This window comes from Lepidochelys kempii, chromosome 9 (genome assembly GCF_965140285.1).
Source record: "Lepidochelys kempii isolate rLepKem1 chromosome 9, rLepKem1.hap1, whole genome shotgun sequence".
NCBI lineage: Eukaryota > Metazoa > Chordata > Testudines > Cheloniidae > Lepidochelys > Lepidochelys kempii.
In genome coordinates, this window is record NC_136388.1 from 92,461,457 (window position 1) to 92,482,878 (window position 21,422).

The window sequence follows — 21,422 nt, forward strand, 5'->3', positions numbered from 1 at the left end:
AACCCTTGCTCTAACCAGATTTCTTCACTAACAAGCTTGGAACTAAATTCTGCATTAACTTACCACCCAGGCAAACCCACTGAGAGTGGCCGTAGTCCTTCCTAAGACGGACACTACTTTGAAATTGGGGATATTGAAAATCCCTCACTTTTCCAAGCCTTTCCCCCCATCCATGAAATTTCTGGGCTTGGAGGGATGCACAATAGAATAAACGTTTCTATGAAAGACTGTTTGAGATGTGGTCTGGAACAGTGCTTCTGTTATCACATTTGAACAAATAATTCAGTGGTGATGGGTGCAATAGATTAAATCCTAGGGCTGTTGTTGGGTGTAGTTTAACACACTTAAGCTGAGACACTCAGGTTTGTTAAATCAAACCTTTATTTCAATCAAAACCATTTCTTGCTATTAACAACTGCTATTAAAACAGTGACAGATATGCAGAAAAAGATAATGATCAGTTACCTTCTGGCCAGGCCATGATGGATTCCTCCAACATATATATATACACACCTTTCCAAATTACATGTTCATTAGCTCTTTTCCAATCAGCATTAGTATTATACATCCTCCAGTTAATATCAAGCACAAGCAATATTAGCCATTTCATTCGTTTGTTATTAATTAGACGTAAATCATATATGGCGACCTGGCCATCTATTGGCTACTTAACCCATCAATACTTTCCTCATTGGTTACTTTCCTGTTTATCTCAACTTGCCTGTTCTTGTGGTCACCAACCTGCGCAGGGATCCTCCTATAAAATATGCTATTATCAGTTATTTAACAAGCAACTTACAGACTCTTGACTTGGGGATGTTTTGAGGTTTTAACTGAAATTTTCTACCCTAGAACATAAACAAGTTCATTTAGAAATATTTACAGAACGCTAAGTTGCACTTCTTCAGCAAGGCTCACACCTGACCATTATCGTTCATACATAATCTCCGATATTTTAACTCCCCGGCACCGTTTGTTTCTTCAGACGGTGCGCCATCTTGACTTTTCCCTTCTGCAGCCAGGAGCGACAAGGTATCATTCTGAGATTCAGTTTAGTTCAGCCACTGCTCTTGCAGCCAGCAATAAGGGTTGACAGATGATACTGTAAGCCAAACAGGGAAAAAACCCACAGCTAAGAAAGGAAATAGCCACTCAGTCTGTCGGAATTCGAAGGAGCATGGCAAATAAACTCATAAACCAGTAGTTGTTGCTGTGTTATTAGAAGTCTTATTTTAAGACATTTCAGCCCATTTATAAACTGTAGCCAAAGAACTAAATCAATAACTGAAAGACAGTTTACATATTTAAACCCCTGGATTCCCACCCCCCCTTTGGAAATTTACTGTACAGGGAACAATATATATGAGGTGAGATTTGAGGGGAGGATCAGGCCCTTAACCCATTGCAGGATTGTGTTCTGACTCTACAATCCCCTCTTTATCTTTGCCATATGGGTAAGTTCACCTATGGGGGAGTAACAGCCACTGAGGCACCTGGGGCTAGAGCTGACACGTGTTAATCATAGAATCATAGACTTTGGGTCTGGAACAGTCCTTATAGGTTGTTAAGTCTAACCACCTGCCTCTAGTGTAGCTTATCCCACATACTTTCCATTTCAAAGTGCTCTCCAGTATCCTTTGGAACATTTCCATGGATAATACAGCGGCAGTTACTCTCCTCAGATTGTTACACTGCTGAATTACTGTTGCTGTTTTTAACCTAAACTCGCCCTTCTTAAATTTAAAGCCATTGCCTCTTGTAGTACATTGCACGTGGCCAACCTCAGATAAGTCTTTCCCCTTTTTGACATTATTTCTCCTTGTGTATTAATTACCATCAACACTTCTCTCTATTTCTGTAAGCTATTTGGGTGAACGTCCCTTAACATTTTCAAGATGACACCAACCTTGGATAAGAGGGCTGCAGGAGGGGTTAACCACAGATAAGAGCATTTCTTACAGAGCCCACTTACTGCATGTGAGGCCAGGTCAATGCATTGTGACCTATTTTTCTAGGAGTTCCACTGGACAAAACATGGTTTTACAGGGGATTCTCAGGCACTGATGCTCACACTAAGAATTCAGTGTTCTCTGCTGGGGAATCAGAGTGAACATGAGCACAGAAGTACCTGATCTGAGAAGTATCCAGTAAAATGACTCAAGTCCTAAAGAGAAGAAGCAAGGAGGCTATAGATGGTGTTGTGGGTAAAGCCCAGTGCTGGAACTCTTGAGAACTAGGTTGTCTTCCCTGCTCTGCCTCAGACTTGCTGTGGTACTGAACATTGTCCAGCTACTCCCTGGGCACCTGGACTGTAATCCTGACAGACTCTTGTGCCGGGCTGCAAGGATGAGGAGGTGCCTTGAGCATACTCCTGCTCGTTTGCATTAGGACACGTCAGCAGCTGGCTCCTAATTAGGAGCCATTGATTCAGGAGGCAAGGGTCTGCTGTGCAGGTGCCCTGCTTGCAATTGTTGCAAGGAAGCTGTTAGGTAAGCTCCTCAGCAATCTAGCTATTAAAATGCCACTTTATCGCAGGCTTCTCAATTATTCTTTGCACAAAATGAGAGCCTGCCCTTCAATGCAGTGTTAGCCCTGCCATTGGCACCATGCATGTTGGCTAGATCGTGCTTTTTATTTTTTTAACATACAATATCTTTAGCTCCTGCCAGCTCCACCCACAGGGGGAGGCGTCATTTGGGATCCACAGAGCAAAGGATACATAACTTAGGAGATGGTACCAAAGGCAGAACCATCGAAAGCACAGAAGACGCTTCTACAAACACCCATCGAGTAAGTGTGGCAAGCCTGTCACTGCAACTGACGTCAGACCGAAGAATCAATTTACACCTTTTTTCCCCCCGTGTCCAATACAAGCTGTTGAGGATCTTGTTTTGGAAGAATCTAAGCACTGGTGAAACTGACATTTGCTGAGCTCTTGGCCAAAGATTTCCAGCTCTTCATCTCATATTTTCACACATAAGTCCTTTTCTGACTAAGCCATAACTCCAGAACACAGCGGGGTCCTTTTTTGAGAAGACAGACCTTTTCCAATTTCCCCACGATCTGTTGCATTATACATCACCATGCTGCATTCTTCAAGTCATGCTAAATCAAATAACAGATCATTTTTCATTGCCCAAGAATAAAGTTGACTAATTTGGTATCTAAATGGGGATGGCAGCTGACAGGGATTAACTTGGTAGATAAAGGTGAGCACAGGTGCCCCCATAAATATCCCCATGTGAAGAGGTCCTCCTTGAGGCTGGGGATTAGCTCTCATCCCATCTGGCACCCCCAGCCATCCCTTGCTCACACTGTGGCCACTCTCTCTCTACATGACTCAGGGTGCTCCCTCCTTGTGACTTGACTTTCTGGGCCAGGTCACAGTATAGTCCCCGCCTTCTGCAGTAACAAAGACCCACCAGACAAGCTGTCCATTTGCCATCTGAGGCAGTTGTCTGTTCTAACTCCAGGTCCTGTGTCACTGGCTGGTAGGGGAACCCAGGTGCACCTGCTACTCTAGGTTCCAGACCAGGGATCCTCCTACTAGCAACCTAGGTCTGCTCAGTCTCAGAGTTTGTTGCTGTTTTCCTAATCTCCTTCCTACCCTACCTCTCTATCTCTTTGCCTATCTCTGGATTTACCCCAGAGCTTCCTCCACTCCTTGTGGCTACTTCACCTCTCTAGGGCTTTTGTAAGACATCCTCGACTCAGCCTCTGGATTGCTTTCTTGTCCCTGGCCACTTCCCTTTCCCTCTGGAGAGCAACTTCAGACCTCCTCCCTATGGCCTCTTCCTACTCTCACTTCCTGGCTTATACTCCCCTGTGATTTCCTCCCCACAGCTGGGTTTCATCTGCCATTAGGCCCTGTCAAGCCATGGTTCCCCTCCAGGTGTAGAATCTAAGGTTAATGTGCCCCTCCTGGCCTGCATGAACCCACTCAGGACTTGTATGGGGTGGACAACCCATCATACCCAGGCACTCCAACCATGTGGGGGAAGACCATCTTTTCCTGTTATTTCTGTCAGTGCCACCTTATAAAATAAAAATACTTGGCACTCAGGTATTGTGATTTTCATCTTCACACCACTTGGCAAGAAATCTTTAATCAAGCCTCACATTAGCATGGCAAGGTAAGTAAGTTTTATCCTCTGTTTCCAGATGATGAAACTGAAGCATGAAGTGGCTCCATGGCTTGTCCATGTCTGACCAAGGGACTCCTTGATGCCAACTGGAAGAGGGCATTAGGGCTTACAGGGTTCCCCTGGGTCTGATGGCTACATAATAGTGTGCCAAAGGATGGCATAAGAGGTCTCTGCCAACAGCCAGTAATGCATTGGTTGTCCTAATCGTTGCAAGACGTATGATTTAAGGAGTTCTGTATCTATGCTGGAAACTATGTTCTTAATGTATGTAAGGTAAGACAGGTCACTAGAAGGTGAGAAACAGGTTATATTCAAGCAGGGCATAGGAGACATTTATCTTTCTCTGGCTGGTCCCATGTGTATTGTCTGTGTCACAATGGTGGCCTATCTACACCCAGAGCTTATCAAGTGCTTAGCAAGAGATTGTAAAATTGACCAAAAAGAAGCACTGAGGAAAAAACAAAAACATCGGGGCTATATCCTGTTTGTGAGTGAAGACAGTGGCCTGTGGGGAGTATAACTTGAGGTACAAACAGACACCCTTCATCCTTCACCTAGGGGGTAGGCTACCAGTGTGTTTGTCTTATGAGTTGAGGGTTGCAGCCGGCCTTGTTGTTAATCACTGGGAGAAAGACTTTGGGTGAGCTAAACTTCGATAGACCAGGAAGGTGTCTTGTTAGTTAAGTCTAGGCCTGGAAAGCATGTTATGTTTTTATTTTCCATGTAACTGATTGTTTCTAGTACGTCTACCCCACTTGCTGTTATTTGAATCTCTGGCCTTTGTTAAAGAAACATATCCGAGTTTTCTCTATAATCATGTCTTAGTGCAGTGAATGGAGTGGCACCGTGACCTAGAGGTGTAACTGGTAAGCTGAGGTGTACTGCTCCTTTCGGAACAGCAGATCTGTGAATTCTGTGAGCATCCAGTGGAAAAGGGGCTGGACACTGCAGGGAGACACTCACAGGACTCAGGGGTTGAAATGTGCTCTGGGCTTTGCACAAAACACAGCTGGAAGGGGTGGTCCCCTTATACCTAATAGCCTGGTGGTACCAGCACTCACAGGGGAGCAGGAGACATGGGTTCAAGTCTATGCTTCCTATCAGGCTGAGGGGATCTGAATCTGATTCTTCCACATCCTGCATGAGTGCTCTATTAATTGGGCTAGTCAATATCAGGGGGAGCACCACCTCCTTGGTATTGGCTAGCTTAGGTGGCTCTCTGCTCAGCTGGTTGGCTTCTGTGGATCCCTTTTGGTAGGCACCTAGCTCTCCTCAGGCAGTGTGTGACAATTAGTCTCCTTTGTGTATCTAGCCCAAGACATGTGTATTTCAGATACATATATCTCTGCTCCCTAGTCCTAGACAGAAAGGGAATATGGCTAATCAAACCAAGGCTTCATTATGCTTGAGTCTGAACAATGCTAATGGTGTCCCTCATATTATGTAGCCCATACTGTAGGAGCCATAGGCGCTGACTCCATGGGTGCTCCGGGGCTGGAGCACCCATGGGGAAAAATTAGTGGGTGCTGTGCACCCACTGGCAGCCAAGCTCCCTGCACCCCCCACCCCACCTCCTCGCCCTGCCCTGAGCGTGTTGTGTTCCCGTTCTTCTGTCTACCTTCCAGGCCTAACCCCCACCAAATAGCTGTTTGACAGCATTAGCCCACTCTGGAAGAGAGGGGGAGGAGCGGCAATGTGGTGCGCTCAGGGGAGGAGGTGGGAAAAAGGCGGCCTGGGATTTGGGGAAGGGTTTGGAATGGGGCGAGGCAGGGGCGAAGCCTCATGTAAGGGATGGAGTGGGACCGGGGCTGGGTGCAGAGGGGGAGTCGAGCATCCACGGGAAAGAGAGGAAGTCAGTGCCTATGGTAGGAGCATTGTTTAGTGGAGCAGCCTGCTTCTGAAGCATTCGCAGAACTTCAGAGTTTGCAAAGCTCCGAGAGTCTGCCAAAGCACACATCCCCCTACTCCCATAGAAGCTAGAAATCACAGGATCAAGTAGAGACATCTCCAGAGGATCATCATTGGCATTAAATGGGAAAAAGATTGTTCCTGCAGCATGTGAGAATGGGAAAAACAAATGTGGCACCCTTGTGATTGGTTTGATTTACTAAAGCAGAAGGGCTGGGAAGTATTAAGTTGCCTTTTGGGGCCAGTTAATTTCATGTTTTAGTTGCTACTAAATAAGTGTGTCTCAGAAAAATCATGCACCCATCTTGAACAGTATGCATGTCATTACTGGGAGGATTAAACCAGTTTAAAATATTTAGAAGCCCATGGAGCCAAATGCATGTATTTAAGAATAGAGAGAGCCAAAAACAGTGGGTGTAGAAACACTAGTAATTTGGAAGCACTTTTATGAACTATTTCTGATGAGTACCTCCTACAGATTTAAAGCAGCACCTGTAAAAGGCAATTCTTTCCTTATCCCCTACATAAAAGCCCCCTTCTGTGCAATGTAATGGAGTCATGGCATTTCTACCATTGGCATAATGATGCCTGGAATACAGCCTTTTGCTACCTTTATGTGCAATATTCATGCAATGCATTGGCAAGCATTTTTCTTAGCCAGGATTATCACATATCAGTGTGTAGTGCAAATAAACTTCTTTGCAACCACTATCATCATGTTAATCTGGATTTGACATAGTCAGAATATTAAAACTGTCACATTATCAGCCATGATAATGTAAAAATACTGCACACCTTTAAATATTTACATTACGGTATCTCTAAGCAGTAGCCTTTGAACAATTCCAGTGTGCAAATTACACGCGTCCGGTGGCTACGTAAACTATACAAGTGAGACTGATGAGTCACAGAAGTATTGACAGTAAGACTCTTTGAAATCCAAATAAACAAGACTATTAATGCAGTTGCACTAAAAACTGAAACAAATAAGATAAAGGTCCCTAGTGCTGTCATACACACAAACTCTTGAGGAGCATTGGAATTGCAGATAGAAGAAAACAGTGAGTGGAGTACATCACAAGTGGGAGGTGATAATCCAGTTTATACTCTCCTGTCAATCCCCATGTGCCCAACTAGGATTGGATAAACATCTCTTTTGATACAGATTTCCCTTTACACCCACACATGTCTGAGGCTATATTTCATCAAGTCTCATCCTCTTGTCCATATGTGGTATTATGCATAACCATAATGAAAGTTCCAGCTATTATTTGTCATATACTTTCCGTACATCACTGTGGTTAGCTCCATGGATACATGTATCAAAATCCCCCAAATGCTACTATTTTAAACTTGGTTTTGCTCTTTTGCAGTTACTTGTTTGTCACCAGGTGCATATTGTTAAGTCTTATGACCTTGGGTCAAGCATTTGTGCCAACATATGCTAACTAACTGACAAACTTTACTAGGCCTTGGTAGGCCTCACGACTATGGCAAAGCCTAGATAACATATATAATTTATATATTCAGTATGTCCATACTTGGATTTCAGAGTTTGTAAATTATTTTTATGCATTTGTTAGACTACAGAAGCAATAGACTGCCTCTAAATATGGGTCTCTTGCGAACAGATCAGGGGTCAAAGGTCAACAAAGCTGAGGTTCTCTGAGTTGTTATAACAAATAATAAATAATTAGCACTTCATTGGTGCCTTTCTTCTGAGGATCTTAAAGGGATTTACAAACATTAGGTCAGATCTTCAGCTGGTGTAAGCTCTATTGAAATCCGTGCTGATTTACAACAACTGAGCATCTGGCCTATTAAGCCTTTCAACCCCCTGTGAAGTAAATATTATTATAATACCCATTTTAGAGGTGTTAAATGACTTGTACATGGTCAGACAGGGAGTTTGTGTCAGAATAGAATCCAAGAGTCCAAATTCCATGACCTTTGATCTAACCATATTTCCTCTCTAACACACTTAAGACATTCTGAACCAAACTCTGTATTGACCTGTCCTCAGCCACCACCTCAGGCATCCCTGCTGAGTGTGGACATAGTTTTTTCTAAGCCAATCATAACTTTGCAGCTGGGAGTTGAAGACCTTTCACTTTTCCAAGACATTTTCTTCTTTGTGGAATTCCTGGTCTTGAAGGGATACATGACAGAGCAAATCTCTCTATGAAAGGCTTTTGGATATAAGGAAACATTAGATTGGCTTCCCATCCAATTCCAAGGGTTCTCAGTTAAGGCCCTCAATTGGCTACCTACAGACTGGCTCTCTTTCTGCACCACAATATGATACTATCATCAACAGGAAGACTGCACAGGGTGACTTGAGTAGAAGCAAATGCAATATAGTTCTGCTGGAAGGAACTTGGTTGTGAGATTCCTTGCTACCAAAGAGCATGAACTTATCTTGTTCAGAGCAAGACTCACCTCTTTGTGCAGGCCTTCTCTTAATAACCAAGGTACTAAGTGGCCTAATCAGCATAATCAATATTCAGAATTAATCCTTTGGAAAGGCAACATATGCTAGCTGTAGGGCTGAGAATGGTCCCAGTCAGACAGAAACAATGCATCTATTATTATCCTTGTGCCTAATTCTCTGGTGATGGGTGTGGTGGATTAAACAGTCAGTACATGAAGTGGCCTTGCTCTTTCTTTTAGGGCTAGATTCACAGAGGGACTTAAGCATTGCCTATGAATACCAGTGGCACCTAAACCTGGGACTTGGCAACCCAAGTCCCTTTGTGAATCTAGCTCTTATAGGCTAACTTTGGAGTAGCTTTGCTATTGTGAAATTTAGTCGCCTATTGTCAGGGACTTATTTCTCCTCCGACTTTGTATGGTTTGGTGGATCAGTGAACCAGGATCCTCTCTGGAGCTGGGCTAATTTGCAGCCCGCTTGCTGGAATAATCTTTGTGAGTGTCTCACATGATCCATTTTTTGTGAGTGCAGGGTTAAGGTGAAGGGTGTTAATGGATCATCTTCTCTGAAACACCATTCTTCTCTTGTGCTGTTTGTCCGCTTTCCAACAAATCTGAGAAAGACTATTAGAAAGGACTTTAGTGTTAGTAAATCCCAGATTCCTTATGGCTAGAATAATTGCCATGCCACATAAATGAGGTAATACTGAACACCAGCCATTACTAACTGCATGTCTCTTGTAATACAATAATTCAGACAAACTACAGTTTTCTACGATGTGTCTAGTCAAAGCTCGTGTTGTTTTGATTTTAGTTGCTTTCAGAGCCTGATGAATCTTCGATGGTAGTAGATATCACATTAGCACACCTGTTTCCTGTGTCGTGTGGAACTTCCATAGCCAGAGAATGCACTGCAGTGCATGTAAGCAGCAATATGTAAATCATCATTAGCAGATGTTTATTGTCTCTTTCAGAAAATCAGATTTGACTAATCAGCCTAAGTGAAACATATACTGAAATTAATTAAAGTTTGTTTTAAAATGATTTGCATGCTCATTGCTTTTAACTGTTTGTAATTGGGGCTTTTGAATACTTGTTAACAAATGAAGTCACCTATGTTGAGATTTTCAAAGCAGTGCAGGGGCATTTAACCACACGTCTTCCACTAATATTTATGATTCAGTGCCATGCCCTGCATTGAATTTTCACCCCTACTGTAGCATAAAAAAGGAAGAAACATACCATTGTTTCACATTATGCCACGGCAACCTTTGTAAGGACCACAATAACTAAGGCAGAATGCAGCTTTGATGACTGGGAATTATTTGGAGACTATGAATCTTTTTACCAAAACCACACAAAAAACTCAGCATGTTTGGGTTTTTTTGAGCATGCTTATTTTTTTGGCAGGGCCACTCCTCTCAGATGTGGTATGTTTTCTAATCCTTTAATCATTCTTGTGGCTCTTCTCTGAATCCTCTGCAATTCCTCAACATCCTTCTTGAACTATGGACATCAGAACTGGGCACGGTATTCCAGTAGCTAAATACAGAGATAAAATAACCTCTCTACTCCTCCTCAAGATTCCCCAATTTTATGCATCCAAGGATTGCACTAGCCTTTTTGGCCACAGTATTGCACTAGAAACTTATCTTCAGCGGATTATCCACCATAACCCCCCCTCCCCCCAGTGACCAGTCACTGCACTCCCACCCTGTAAGTATGGCCTGCATTCTTTGTTCCTAGATGTATAGACTTACATTTAGCCATATTAAAAATGCACACTGTTTGCTTGCACCCAATTTACCAAGCAAGCCGGATTGCTCTGTATTAGTAACCTGTCCTCTTCATTACTTACCACTCCCCCTACCTGTGTCATCTGCAAACTTTATCTGTGATGATTTTATGTTCTCTTTCAGGGCATTGATAAAAACGTTAAATAACATGGGGCCAAGAACAAATCCCTGCGGGACCCCACTAGAAATACACTCACTCTACGACGATTCCCCATTTACAATTACATTTTGAGACCCATCAGTGAATCCATTTAATGTGAGCCACATTCATTTTATGTCATCCTGGTTTTTTAATCAAAATGTCACGTGGGACCAACTCAGATGCCTTACTGAAGTCTAAGTATGTCACATCAACACTATTACCTTTGTTAACTGAACTTGTAATTGCATCAAGAAAGAAATCAGGTTTGTTTGGTAAGATCTATTTTCCACCTGAGTCATGTCCTTAGATGGTGTAAGTCCTCTTGCCTCCACTGATCAGGGGAGCTGACCCTGTTTACACCTGCTGAGGTGCTGTCTCACCAGGGTTAGTTACTTGACCACAACTTTTTTGTCAGCCTGATATGGGACATCATTTGCTCTGGCTACACCACTCATTAGCTCATTTCAATCATCCATAGATTATACTGAAGGCAAGAGGCTCTTATAAAGAACAGCACTTTGTTTCAAGTGCTTTCTCATAAGGTTTCAACTCTTCCTGCTGTAATGTCACAGCAGCACTGGCTCCTGAGATGGAGAATAACAGTGGTTCATTAGCCTCATAAATCCAAAAAGGAAGAAAAACTCTCCTGGAGACATCAGTGGCTTTATAACAAACGGAGCAGCAGGCGAGCCTGCAAATTATCAGTCCCGTGCTTTGTAAGCAGTTTTGCATCAGTTGGGGGAAATTACAGTAAAGAGCAATGAGAAAGTAAAACAAACTATACTACAATCATGCTCCATGTTCCGCTCTGTCCACATATCATTTAAAATAATAACTGAAACAGTGATACTATAGTGAGAATTCAGGACAGCATCAGACAGTCTCGCCTGTCAAGAGGTTTGCCCAAGTTGGGAATTGTTTTATGTGTAAATTTCAACATAAGAGGGAACATATATGCAATACTTAATCTTCCAATATTATTCTGCATCCCAGCACTTTGTGACAACTAGTCTGGTAATGTGTTTACACACAAACATGTGGTTCTGCCACTGTCACATTTATAAGTGTGCAGGCTTGATTTATGACTAGTGATACGTAGATACTAGCCTGTAAATTTTTACAGCAAGCATGCTTGAATTATGCGTTGACTCCGCTGCACTGGACCAAAAATCTCAAAATACTCTGAGAAGAATTAAATGTATGTGGTCTCTAAGCCATGGAAATATTGCTCTAATGTTTCTGTGTGATATTTAACAGATTGTGAGTTCAAATCCATTTATCAGCTGATGTCTAATGAGTTTGGCAGGAGCTTACTTCATTAAGTATAAGAAAAACTATGAGAAATAATGATTTAGTCTGAGGAGAATTTAATGAACAAATAAGTGACCTTCACATTTATGCAAGATAAAGATTTCATGCCAAATTTTGCATAATATACACTGAAATTAATGGGGTATTTATTAGATTTCTTTTCTTTTCCCTTCCTTCCTATAAAACTTCTGCACAGGAGATCTGTTTATATTCATGATTATGAGAGCTGAAGAATGCTGCTGAATTATATGCGTCTGACTTTTGCTGCCAGATGAGAGATCTGATTTGAGAAAAAGAATCAGCCAAGTCCTGATTCAGGTTACAATTAGTATTATGGAGGTGAATATACAGTCACTAGGGCCTAGATCCTGAAAAGGTATTTAGGCTCCTAACTCCCTTTGAAATAAGAGCCTAAATACCTTTGCGCATCTTGGAGTGAAGAGGTACAAGGGTGCTACAGCTCATTACTGCCTATGGAAATCTTCTCTTGCTCCCTATACAAGTCTTCATGGAACAGTTAAGGGAAGTCAACCTGCTTTCCTCTCAGATATAAATTAAAACTGAGACTAGAATTTGGCCCACAATGTTGGAAACTGTTTTTTGGAGTGATACAAGAAGGGACTTTAAAGAAATGGCTATGGTATAAAGCTGGCAGGGATCTACTGGTATGGCACCAGCCATAGCTGAACTGGCATGGCCAAGTTTGTGTCTATGTGAATCACCTAGTCCAGTCCCCTGCACTCAAGGCAGGACTAAGTATTATCTAGACCAGTGGTTCTCAAAGCTGGTCCACCGCTTGTTCAGGGAAAGCCCTTGGCAGACTAGTTTACCTGCTGCGTCCTCAGGTTCGGCTGATTGCGGCTCCCACTGGCCGCGGTTCGCCACTTCAAGCCAATGGGGGCTGCGGGAAGGGCGGCCAGCACGTCCCTTGGCCCGCGCCGCTTCCCGCAGCCCCCATTGGCCTGGAGCGGTGAACCACAGCCAGTGGGAGCCGCAATTGGCTGAACCTGCGGACACGGCAGGTAAACAAAGCGGTCCGGCCCGCTAGGGGCTTTCCCTGAACAAGCGGCGGACCGGCTTTGAGAACCACTGATCTAGACCATCCCTGCCAGGTGTTGTCGGCATTGCATTCGAGTTGATAGGTTCTCCTTGGGGAAATGGAAATAGGGATAGGACTGTTAACACAGGGCCCAGCTGTCAGCCATGCAGAGAAACCCCTTTGCTCCCAATTATCCCAGTTGGAGCTACTGCCACTCAACACTCTTGAGAACCAGACCACTCATTTCAGTGCTTAAACATGGACTTAGGAGGGTTAACTTAAGAGACTCGTTTTTGGAAATCTTACCCTGACACCCAGCTCCATAGACTCTATTGACTGACAAGCAGGGGTGAGCGAGAGAGGGATCCATCATAGCCATCCATTGTACTTCAATACCCCTTACTCTAAGCTATATCTCCCATATATGATCTCTGCACTATGAAATCCTTGTCCAAGTTGTTACATTGCATTAGTTCAGGTCTCCTATTGCATAGCCACAAGGGGCATGATACCAGTTGGAACAGCCACTTATTTCTCTGAATAATGCTGCGTGACCATGCCCAGTGCTGTGGCCAATAATGCTAGCTGACCAATAAGTCCCCATGCTTTAGACATAAGAACGCCATAGGACCTTGTTCTACCCAACTTTTCAGCTCTTTGAGAAGGTGCTTATATACTATGCTGCTGGGTGCCAATGATAGAACCTAGACAGACATCCTCAGATCCTTTGGCATACAAAGGGTTTACACCCGTGGAGCAAGAGGCTGGACCTGCAGTTAGAAATCAGAAATTGCGTGGGGACAGATTAGGCTCTTAATAAATAATACTTTACCCTGTCAATATTTCCACTGGAGCCAATGGGATATTTTGCAGAGTAAGATACTAGTCAGTGTGAATACAGGAATTACAATCTGACCCTTAACAAGAAGCAGGGCCAGTTTTCTGAACGTCACTGACCTAGCAACGTAGTGGGAAAAATATCAACTTTATTTAACACTTTCCCAACCTTGTTGTTGTAATTGTGTGACTAACAGATCCCTGCCCTCATTTGTCCCTACGAGATGCTCTGCGGCTATGTTGCTTGTCCTGTAACTCAGTAGATATTAGAAACTGCATTTCTGCCTAATGAACTGGGAATGAATAGTTCGTTTAATGTGTCAAACATGGTAGAGGGTATTGCAGACAGGCCCTCATCATGAAGTTAATTGCAGCACTAAAAAAACAAATTTGTTCGAATCATCATTTCAAAGTTATTTCCAAACATTAATGCGAAACTTCTCTCAATAAGGAGTCCTTTTAAAAGAAATGTAACTTGTACATAAGGCACTGTGAAGCTCAGCTCCTCTAGAACTTCCATTCCTAACAAGGGGAAACCTATTTAAAGCAAAACCTTACCAGCAAAGTGGAACAAAGTCTGTGTGGAGTCCATAAGTAATAGATACAGGAGGTGATTAGCAATACGTAGGACCCTACCAAATTCATGGTCCGTTTTGGGTCAAATTCATGGTCATAGGATTTTTAAAATAATAAATTTCATGATTTCAGCTATTTAAATCTGAAGTTTCAAAGTGTTGTAATTGCAGGGTCCTCACCCAAAAAGGAGTTGGGGGGCGGGTCGTAAGGTTATTGTGGGGGTGGGGGGGTTTGCGGCACAGCTACCCTTACTTCTGCGCTGCTGCTGGCAGGGTGCCGCCTTCAGAGCTGGGTGCCTGGACAACAGCCGCCGCTCTCCAGCCACCCAGCTCTGAAGGCAGCACAAAAGTAAGGGTGGCAATGCCACAACCCCCCTAAAATAACCTTGTGACCCCCACTGCAACTCCCTTTTGGGTCAGGACCCCCAGTTTGAGAAACACTGTTCTCTCCTGTGAAATCTGTATAGTATAGGGTAAAAGCACACAAAAGACCAGATTTCATGGGGGGAGACCAGATTTCACCAGCCACGATGTGTTTTTCATGGCCATGAATTTGGTAGGGCCCTAGCGATACTGAAATGCAACAATCAAGAAGTGAGTTAAGACTTGAGCTGACAGGTTTTGAACTCTCACTTCACTATGGGCCTGGTTACACTCAGATGGAGTGAACTGAGGTTGTGCGTGCTCAATACTTCTGAAAACTAGACCCTAAATTTACTATTTAATCAGGCTGAAATCCTTTGGCTGAGTTAGCAGAGATTTAGAACCTACTCAAATACCATTTTTCCTTAACATAAGAATGGCCATACGGGCTCAGACCAATGGTCCAACAGTGGCCAGTGCCAGATGCTTTGGAGGGAATGAACAGAACAGGGCAATTATCTAGTGATCCATCCCCTATCGTCCAGTCCCAGCTTCATGCAGTTAAATCAGAAGATGTAGGCCAATTGACCAGAACTTAAAAGAAGATGGGCCAAATTCTTCTCTCAGAAGTGTACAGTTAATGTCCATTGTCTTCAAGGCCAGTTGTGTTCACACATTCAAGGGAAGAGTTAAATTGAGTGGGTGAAATTCATCACTGTGCCGAGGGTCATCACAATGCCTACAGATCACTTAAATCCAACTTAAACCCTATTTTGAGGCTTTAAGTCTGTGGTTCTCAACCTTTTTACCATTGTGGGCCTCATCCAATACTAGCTGTATGGCCCTGAGAATGTCACGTGGGCTGCAGCTGTGTGCTGATTGGGCCACAAGCAGCTCATGGGCCACAGGTTGAGAACCACTGGTTTAAGGGCTGCTTTGTGCTAGTCTTCTGGGAGTATGAATTCTGCTTCCTCCAAGCGGACACAAGCAAGATAAGCAATTTAATGGTATCTCTACAGCCTTAGCAACTTGTAACTCATGGTCATATTCCCCTTCCAGCAGTGTGGGCTAGAGGAGAAGTGTGCATGGCACAGGCAGAGGCCCCCTGACTACCTTGAGATCTTCCATGGGGTTTCACATATTGTAAGGTCAGCCCTGACCTATCTTTGAGAGTCTTTTGGATCATTGCCCAGGTTGTTCTTTAACATGGAGGCCGACGAGATAAACATGCATTTAGTGAATGGAAATTATGAGTTAAATTAAGTCATAAGAAGAGCTGCAATTTTGGGGGGGGAACAAAATTTAGCCAGTAGACAACCAGTAACTGGTGAATAATGAGATGCCATCTGTTGCTGCTCACCTAAACTACGGTTGGGAGACATGTAAATAAAGGAGCAACACTTTCCCTTTTGGTCTAAAACAAAGGGACAATCTCAGGCCTAATGGAAGTGGGTGCAACTCTATTCATCTCAGTTTGCACCTGCTCACATCAGGGTTGAGATTGGTCCAGTGTTTTATGTTATTCTTTCATTTTCTCCCTCATGCTGACTAGTTGGGCTGTACAGCATAGAACAATTTACGGTAAGCCCTCCTTGTGCAACTTGGTAATAATGGAAACAATTTCTGAAGTTAATGGTATTAGTGAGGAAATACAGTCATTCTTAACCAGTCCTGCAATGCCCCTTTAGAAAAACGATCCTTGCAACTACCTTTATCATTTGATTTACAAGCCACAAATTTGTGCAAGAAACTTCACTTTAACTCAGTCACACACTTTATAAACTGAGTGGGGGCCAGTTCACAAATGCTTTCACAGCTCTGTACACTTCCCTGGAGGAGCCATCTCCTTCCTGCTGGCCAGACACATTGCCTTTAAATGGCTGCCAACTTTTTAAGAGTTCCTTTTTGGCTATATTCTTCTTTTCATAGCAGTATTCATGGCCCCAGATCAGGTTCATAAGTTACAAAGTGTAAAATTAATCAATGGATTGATGCACTGTTTAGAATAAAAACATCCCAGTTTTGGCAACGTTTTCTGCCTTTCCAGCCAAACAAATGTGTATGTATATATGAAATGAAATTTCGTTTTTCCTTTGCTGCCTGTTGATTTTCCTCTAATTCGTTTTCCTTTTGCTTCTTATTGAGTCTCCTTATGTCTGGATAAGTTTAACTCTTGAGTTCCATAGTAGTACAATGTACGCCAATTAGAGGCATGTGGTTGTATGCAGACAAACAAAGCTTTTTCCTCACTTAGATAGATTGAAACCAAGTCTTCCTGAATCAAGGTAGGCTGAAACTTGACGCCATGCATTACAGTTCATTATTGCCTCAACATAACTATATGCACTTTAAAATAATTCTAGCTATTATCAATCAAATAACTCACAGCAGAAAGCAAAATTCCATTGCCTGAAGTTGGTCTCTAGGCAAAAAGCAAGACTAAGGCACAGGGAAGCCCGTGATATTGCATATGTTTTTCAGCCTCAAATGAGTCTTTTCCAAACAGGTGAAAGTTGACAATCGCTGTGTTAGTCAATAACCTTAATTTCAATAGTAGCTGATCTGGGAAAAAGTTAATCATATTGTAGCACCACTCAATCTCGTTTCTATCACCCTCCAAGTCATGTATTTTTAAAAATACCAAAAGCAATTTAAAAATACATCTAATGGTAATCACTTCATTGGAAACAACACACTGCAATAACGTAAAACAGCAGCCACTTTCCCACAAAGATTTATGGGACAGACTCGTTTTCTCACGACTTATGTTATTCTTGCCTTATTGTTTTGTCAGCATTGGATATGGAAAGCGGATGATATGTGAACACTTTCCAACACAAGACAGCATTGGAGTTTTGATTAGGTAACAAAATTGAAAAAGTGAGTTTACTTGCCCTGTTCAATCTTAGTGATTTAAATGTGGGTCTAATAAACATGTCTAAGAACCATGCGGCCCTCCCAGGAGCACATGCTGCTCCTACTGCTGTTCCTGGAAGCCTGGGCACACAAGGGATGACTGGGGCTTTCACATTAGCCATTTTGGGTTTCATGCTGTATTTCCTTTCTAGGGCCTAGAAACCAGAAGGGTAAATAAATGTCAAGACAAATGTGGACTTCACAGTGATCAATGAAGCAAAAAGATGGACTGAAAATGAAGAAAGAAATCTCTGGAGAGCAAAGAAAAATGAGAAGGACCCAGATCCTGTGCTCAGTTCAATTGGAGATGCTGGAGCCGTAGGAACTGGCCCTATGGCTTTACATGCTGACTGCTTGGGGGTGTCTGCTCTCTCCTGGGGATCTATGTAATGACATAATAGTTACAGGCCAAACCCTCCAGGCCTTAATTCAACAAAATTCCCATTGACTCCAGCAGGAATTTTACCTTTTTAAGGACTAGAGAATTTAGCTCCCTATTACGTAGCATGTAGGTGGGATGGCACCTGTGGGTTGTAAAGCTGACTTGGCTTTTACATATGGCACATGCTGCCAGCAGTGCAGGGGGGTTGCATCTTTCAGCATTGTTTGGGACTTAGTGGTTTGAAAAGGGAGATGCATAAAGTCAGGCTGACCTTGGGGAATTTACATATATATCCTGAGCTGGGGATCACGTCTCAAACTATACCCAATGAAGAACCGTAGGGCCCCCCCCCCCATGTTACTAAATGATACACTAGTTGTTTTAAAATACCCACACATCCAACCCATCCCATCCCATACCCTGCCTTGCATCTTTTACCTTGCAAGTCCTTATACCAAATGCCCCTTAGATTTGTACGTATTGTGTCATAGCTTTCTTCAGCACACAACTCGGTGTGCTGGACCATATTATCATTTATTTAGCCACCTTCAAATCCTAACATTTTTCTGCTGATGCCTGACACGTCTTTTTACCTATTCAGGACAATTGCTCACTCAGTTTCCCGACTCTGTAGGGTGCTGAGCACCCGCAACACCCATTGACTGGAGGGCTGAAGGGCATTCAGCCTAGCTGAAGATACTCAGTATGCTGCAGGACATGGCCCTTGGCTTGCATTTTTGTGAATGAGTTGCAACCCCCTAAATATAGGTATTTATAAAGAAAGGGTTGTTACTCATCCCTTACTTTAGTGGTGCTAACAATTGACACCCTAGGGAACCCATCCTGCAAGCACTGACTTACCTGAGTAGTCCTTGCTTACAGAGACAATCCCACTGACTCCTAGTAGTAAGAATCACTGATGAGTGTGTTTAAGCAAACAACCGGCCATATATTTATAATAATCTGTATTAATTCATCAAGAATGTGTTGCCTGTATTCCTAATTGAGCAGCAATTAATGTGTATTGAAATAATGATTACTTTGCTGTAGTTCATTAGGAAATCATATTTTAATTCTTATTTAATTACAATTCAATTACTACCATTTATTACCAGTAATCCTAATGAAGTAAAATCAGGGCTCTATTGGAAACTAATGATAACATTACAAAGGTTCATTTGGAAATCACACAATAAGTCCTATTTAATTACAATGGAATTACTGAAATTTATAGCATAGGGCTGTGTTACTAGAAAAGTTCAAACCTTCATAGAGATTCATGCTTGTAAATCATCCCAGGTCAATAAATGATTGCCTAGATTTTACCTGTTAACTACTCTTTGCTTAAACTTTCAACATACTGAACTAAATACTGTACGTGTCATGTTGCAACCCCATTGATTTCAATGGCACTGCCCAGGGGTAATTGAGGGCAGGACTAGCATACAAGCTTTAGAATGATATTTGCTCATATGGGCACTGATCCTTCACCAGATTAAATCAATGACAAAACTCTGATTGATTTCAGTGGTGTAGGATCAGGGCTCTAAAACAGCAGTGGTATTCTTCTCTGTGTAATTCAGAAAACAAGAAAGGAAGGACTTGTGGCACCTTAGAGACTAACCAATTTATTTGAGCATAAGCTTTCGTGAGCTACAGCTCACTTCATCGGTTGCATCCGATGAAGTGAGCTGTAGCTCACGAAAGCTTATGCTCAAATAAATTGGTTAGTCTCTAAGGTGCCACTAGTTCTCCTTTTCTTTTTGCGGATACAGACTAACACGGCTGCTACTCTGAAACCTTTCTGAAAACAAGGAAGTTATAATACAGGGCTAGCTGCAGGGACTGACAAAAGGACGAAGAAGTGCTGGTGTGTGCACTTATTGCTTCTGGTTTTGTGAGAGGAGACCAGTTTTGTGCAGACGAAATCACAAGGGATCACAGGTTAAGAAGTCAATTAGAAGATCAAAGGCAAAATGCCAAGCACTAATGTGGTGACAATTTTAGATTGCTATAGAGAGGATTAGACTAGAGAAGTGCTGATTATGTGCAGTAGGGAAAGGAACAGAATATGGAATGAGTGGGTGCAACGGAATTAGTGAAAACAGGCAATTTAGAGTGGGGAGGGAAAGTCTATCATTGTTTTTGTCCAGAGGGTGGCAAGAACACTGCCGTGTAATGAGTCTGATAACAGCCGCTCTCCTCTGGTAAGAGCCCTGAAGTGCTTTGTAGAGAATTCTGAGCAAGGGATCATGAAAGGTTTGAATCAGTCACCGACTTTTAAGTATTCTTGACCAGCCAGCTCCTTGATCTCATTGAAACTACTGGGAGCAGGATTTTGACCCTAATTCAGACAGCCTGGCACCCAATTGTTTCTTTAACAGAAAAACGCTTAGTATTTCTCACAAGTAATTGAAACTCCAGGCTTCTGGTTCATGAGACATTTCCATAATTCAAAATTTGGTTTCATTCTGAATTTTTCTGAAATTTCTCATGAAACAGAAATCCAGAAAATTTTTTGTTTGGGAAACACCAACAGATGGTGTTTCCCAAACAAAATCTGCTCCCTGGGACTTTCAGCTGTGGATTGTAATTGACATTCTTGTCAGTTTCATCACCACTATTAGCAAAAATGTCCATTTCAGTCAACAGCTGCCAGCGTCTGCAGCTCCGCCATGTGATGCTCTGGGCTGGGGACCTCAGGCCTTCCAGATTCCTGGACCAACTGACTCTCTGGGATGCCACCCCTAGAACCTCCCTGGTAGGGATCCTGGAAGCCCTGAGAGCCACAGCTCCAGCTGGAGTTTTCAGGGCTTCCAGGCTATCTGTTATGGATTCAGGACCTGAACCCCACTTAGAGTAAGGGCTTCCAGGCTCCCAGCTCTGTGACACAGAGCCTGGAAACTCTGGAAGCCCTGGCACAGTGCAGTTGCCCCAGAGCAGTGGACCCCGGAAACCCTGAGGTCCCCAGCCCCAGGGCATTCTGCATGGATTCATCTCTAGTAATAAATCTCACCACGAGAATTTGGGTGTGACTGGGAGTTATGCAGAGAAGAATAGTATAGCAGGAAATGGGTTTTGGGAAAGATGTATTCAGTCGGACGTCACTGGACGTCACTGGATGTGATGCCTGAGAAAGGACTTCAGGGTTGGACTCCTCATTTCTAGTGAAAAGCAATGGGCAAAACTCATCTCTGTTGCAAACTGTTGACTGTAAACAAAGGAGCTACACCAGGGATTGATCTGGTCATGTGTGCCTGATCACACGGTCCTTACACCCTTTGCCATAATCAGCCCAGACATGGTACATTTATAACTCAACCACTCACAAAGACCCTCATATTTTCCTCTCCCTGTATTTCCCCCTCCCCCATTCTTTCTCTGTGTATCTGCTGTCACTTTTTTAGTGTCTCTCCAGATGAATTTCTCAGTGCCAGATCATTGAAAGTCACTGAACTGAGTTTTCAGGTTATTTTGCTAAAATATGCCTTTTATTTTGATGAAGCAGGTGCATAGAATTAAAAAAAAATCATAATTGCTACTTTACTCTCAGGCTTCTGCTGCCTAATCTTCTTTGA

At 42.9% G+C, this 21,422-nt stretch overlaps 1 protein-coding gene across 1 annotated transcript in view; it reads right to left on the reverse strand.

Moving 5' to 3' along the window:
* Positions 1-391: 391 nt before the first annotated feature.
* The window catches only part of AFF2 (ALF transcription elongation factor 2), a 472,316-nt gene continuing 451,285 nt past the window's right edge, over positions 392-21,422 (reverse strand). Inside the window, exon 22 of the mRNA XM_073358389.2 lies at positions 392-1,102. Within this exon, the coding sequence (XP_073214490.1) occupies positions 1,053-1,102 (50 nt within the window). The 3' untranslated portion in view covers positions 392-1,052. The remainder of the gene's footprint in view (positions 1,103-21,422) is intronic.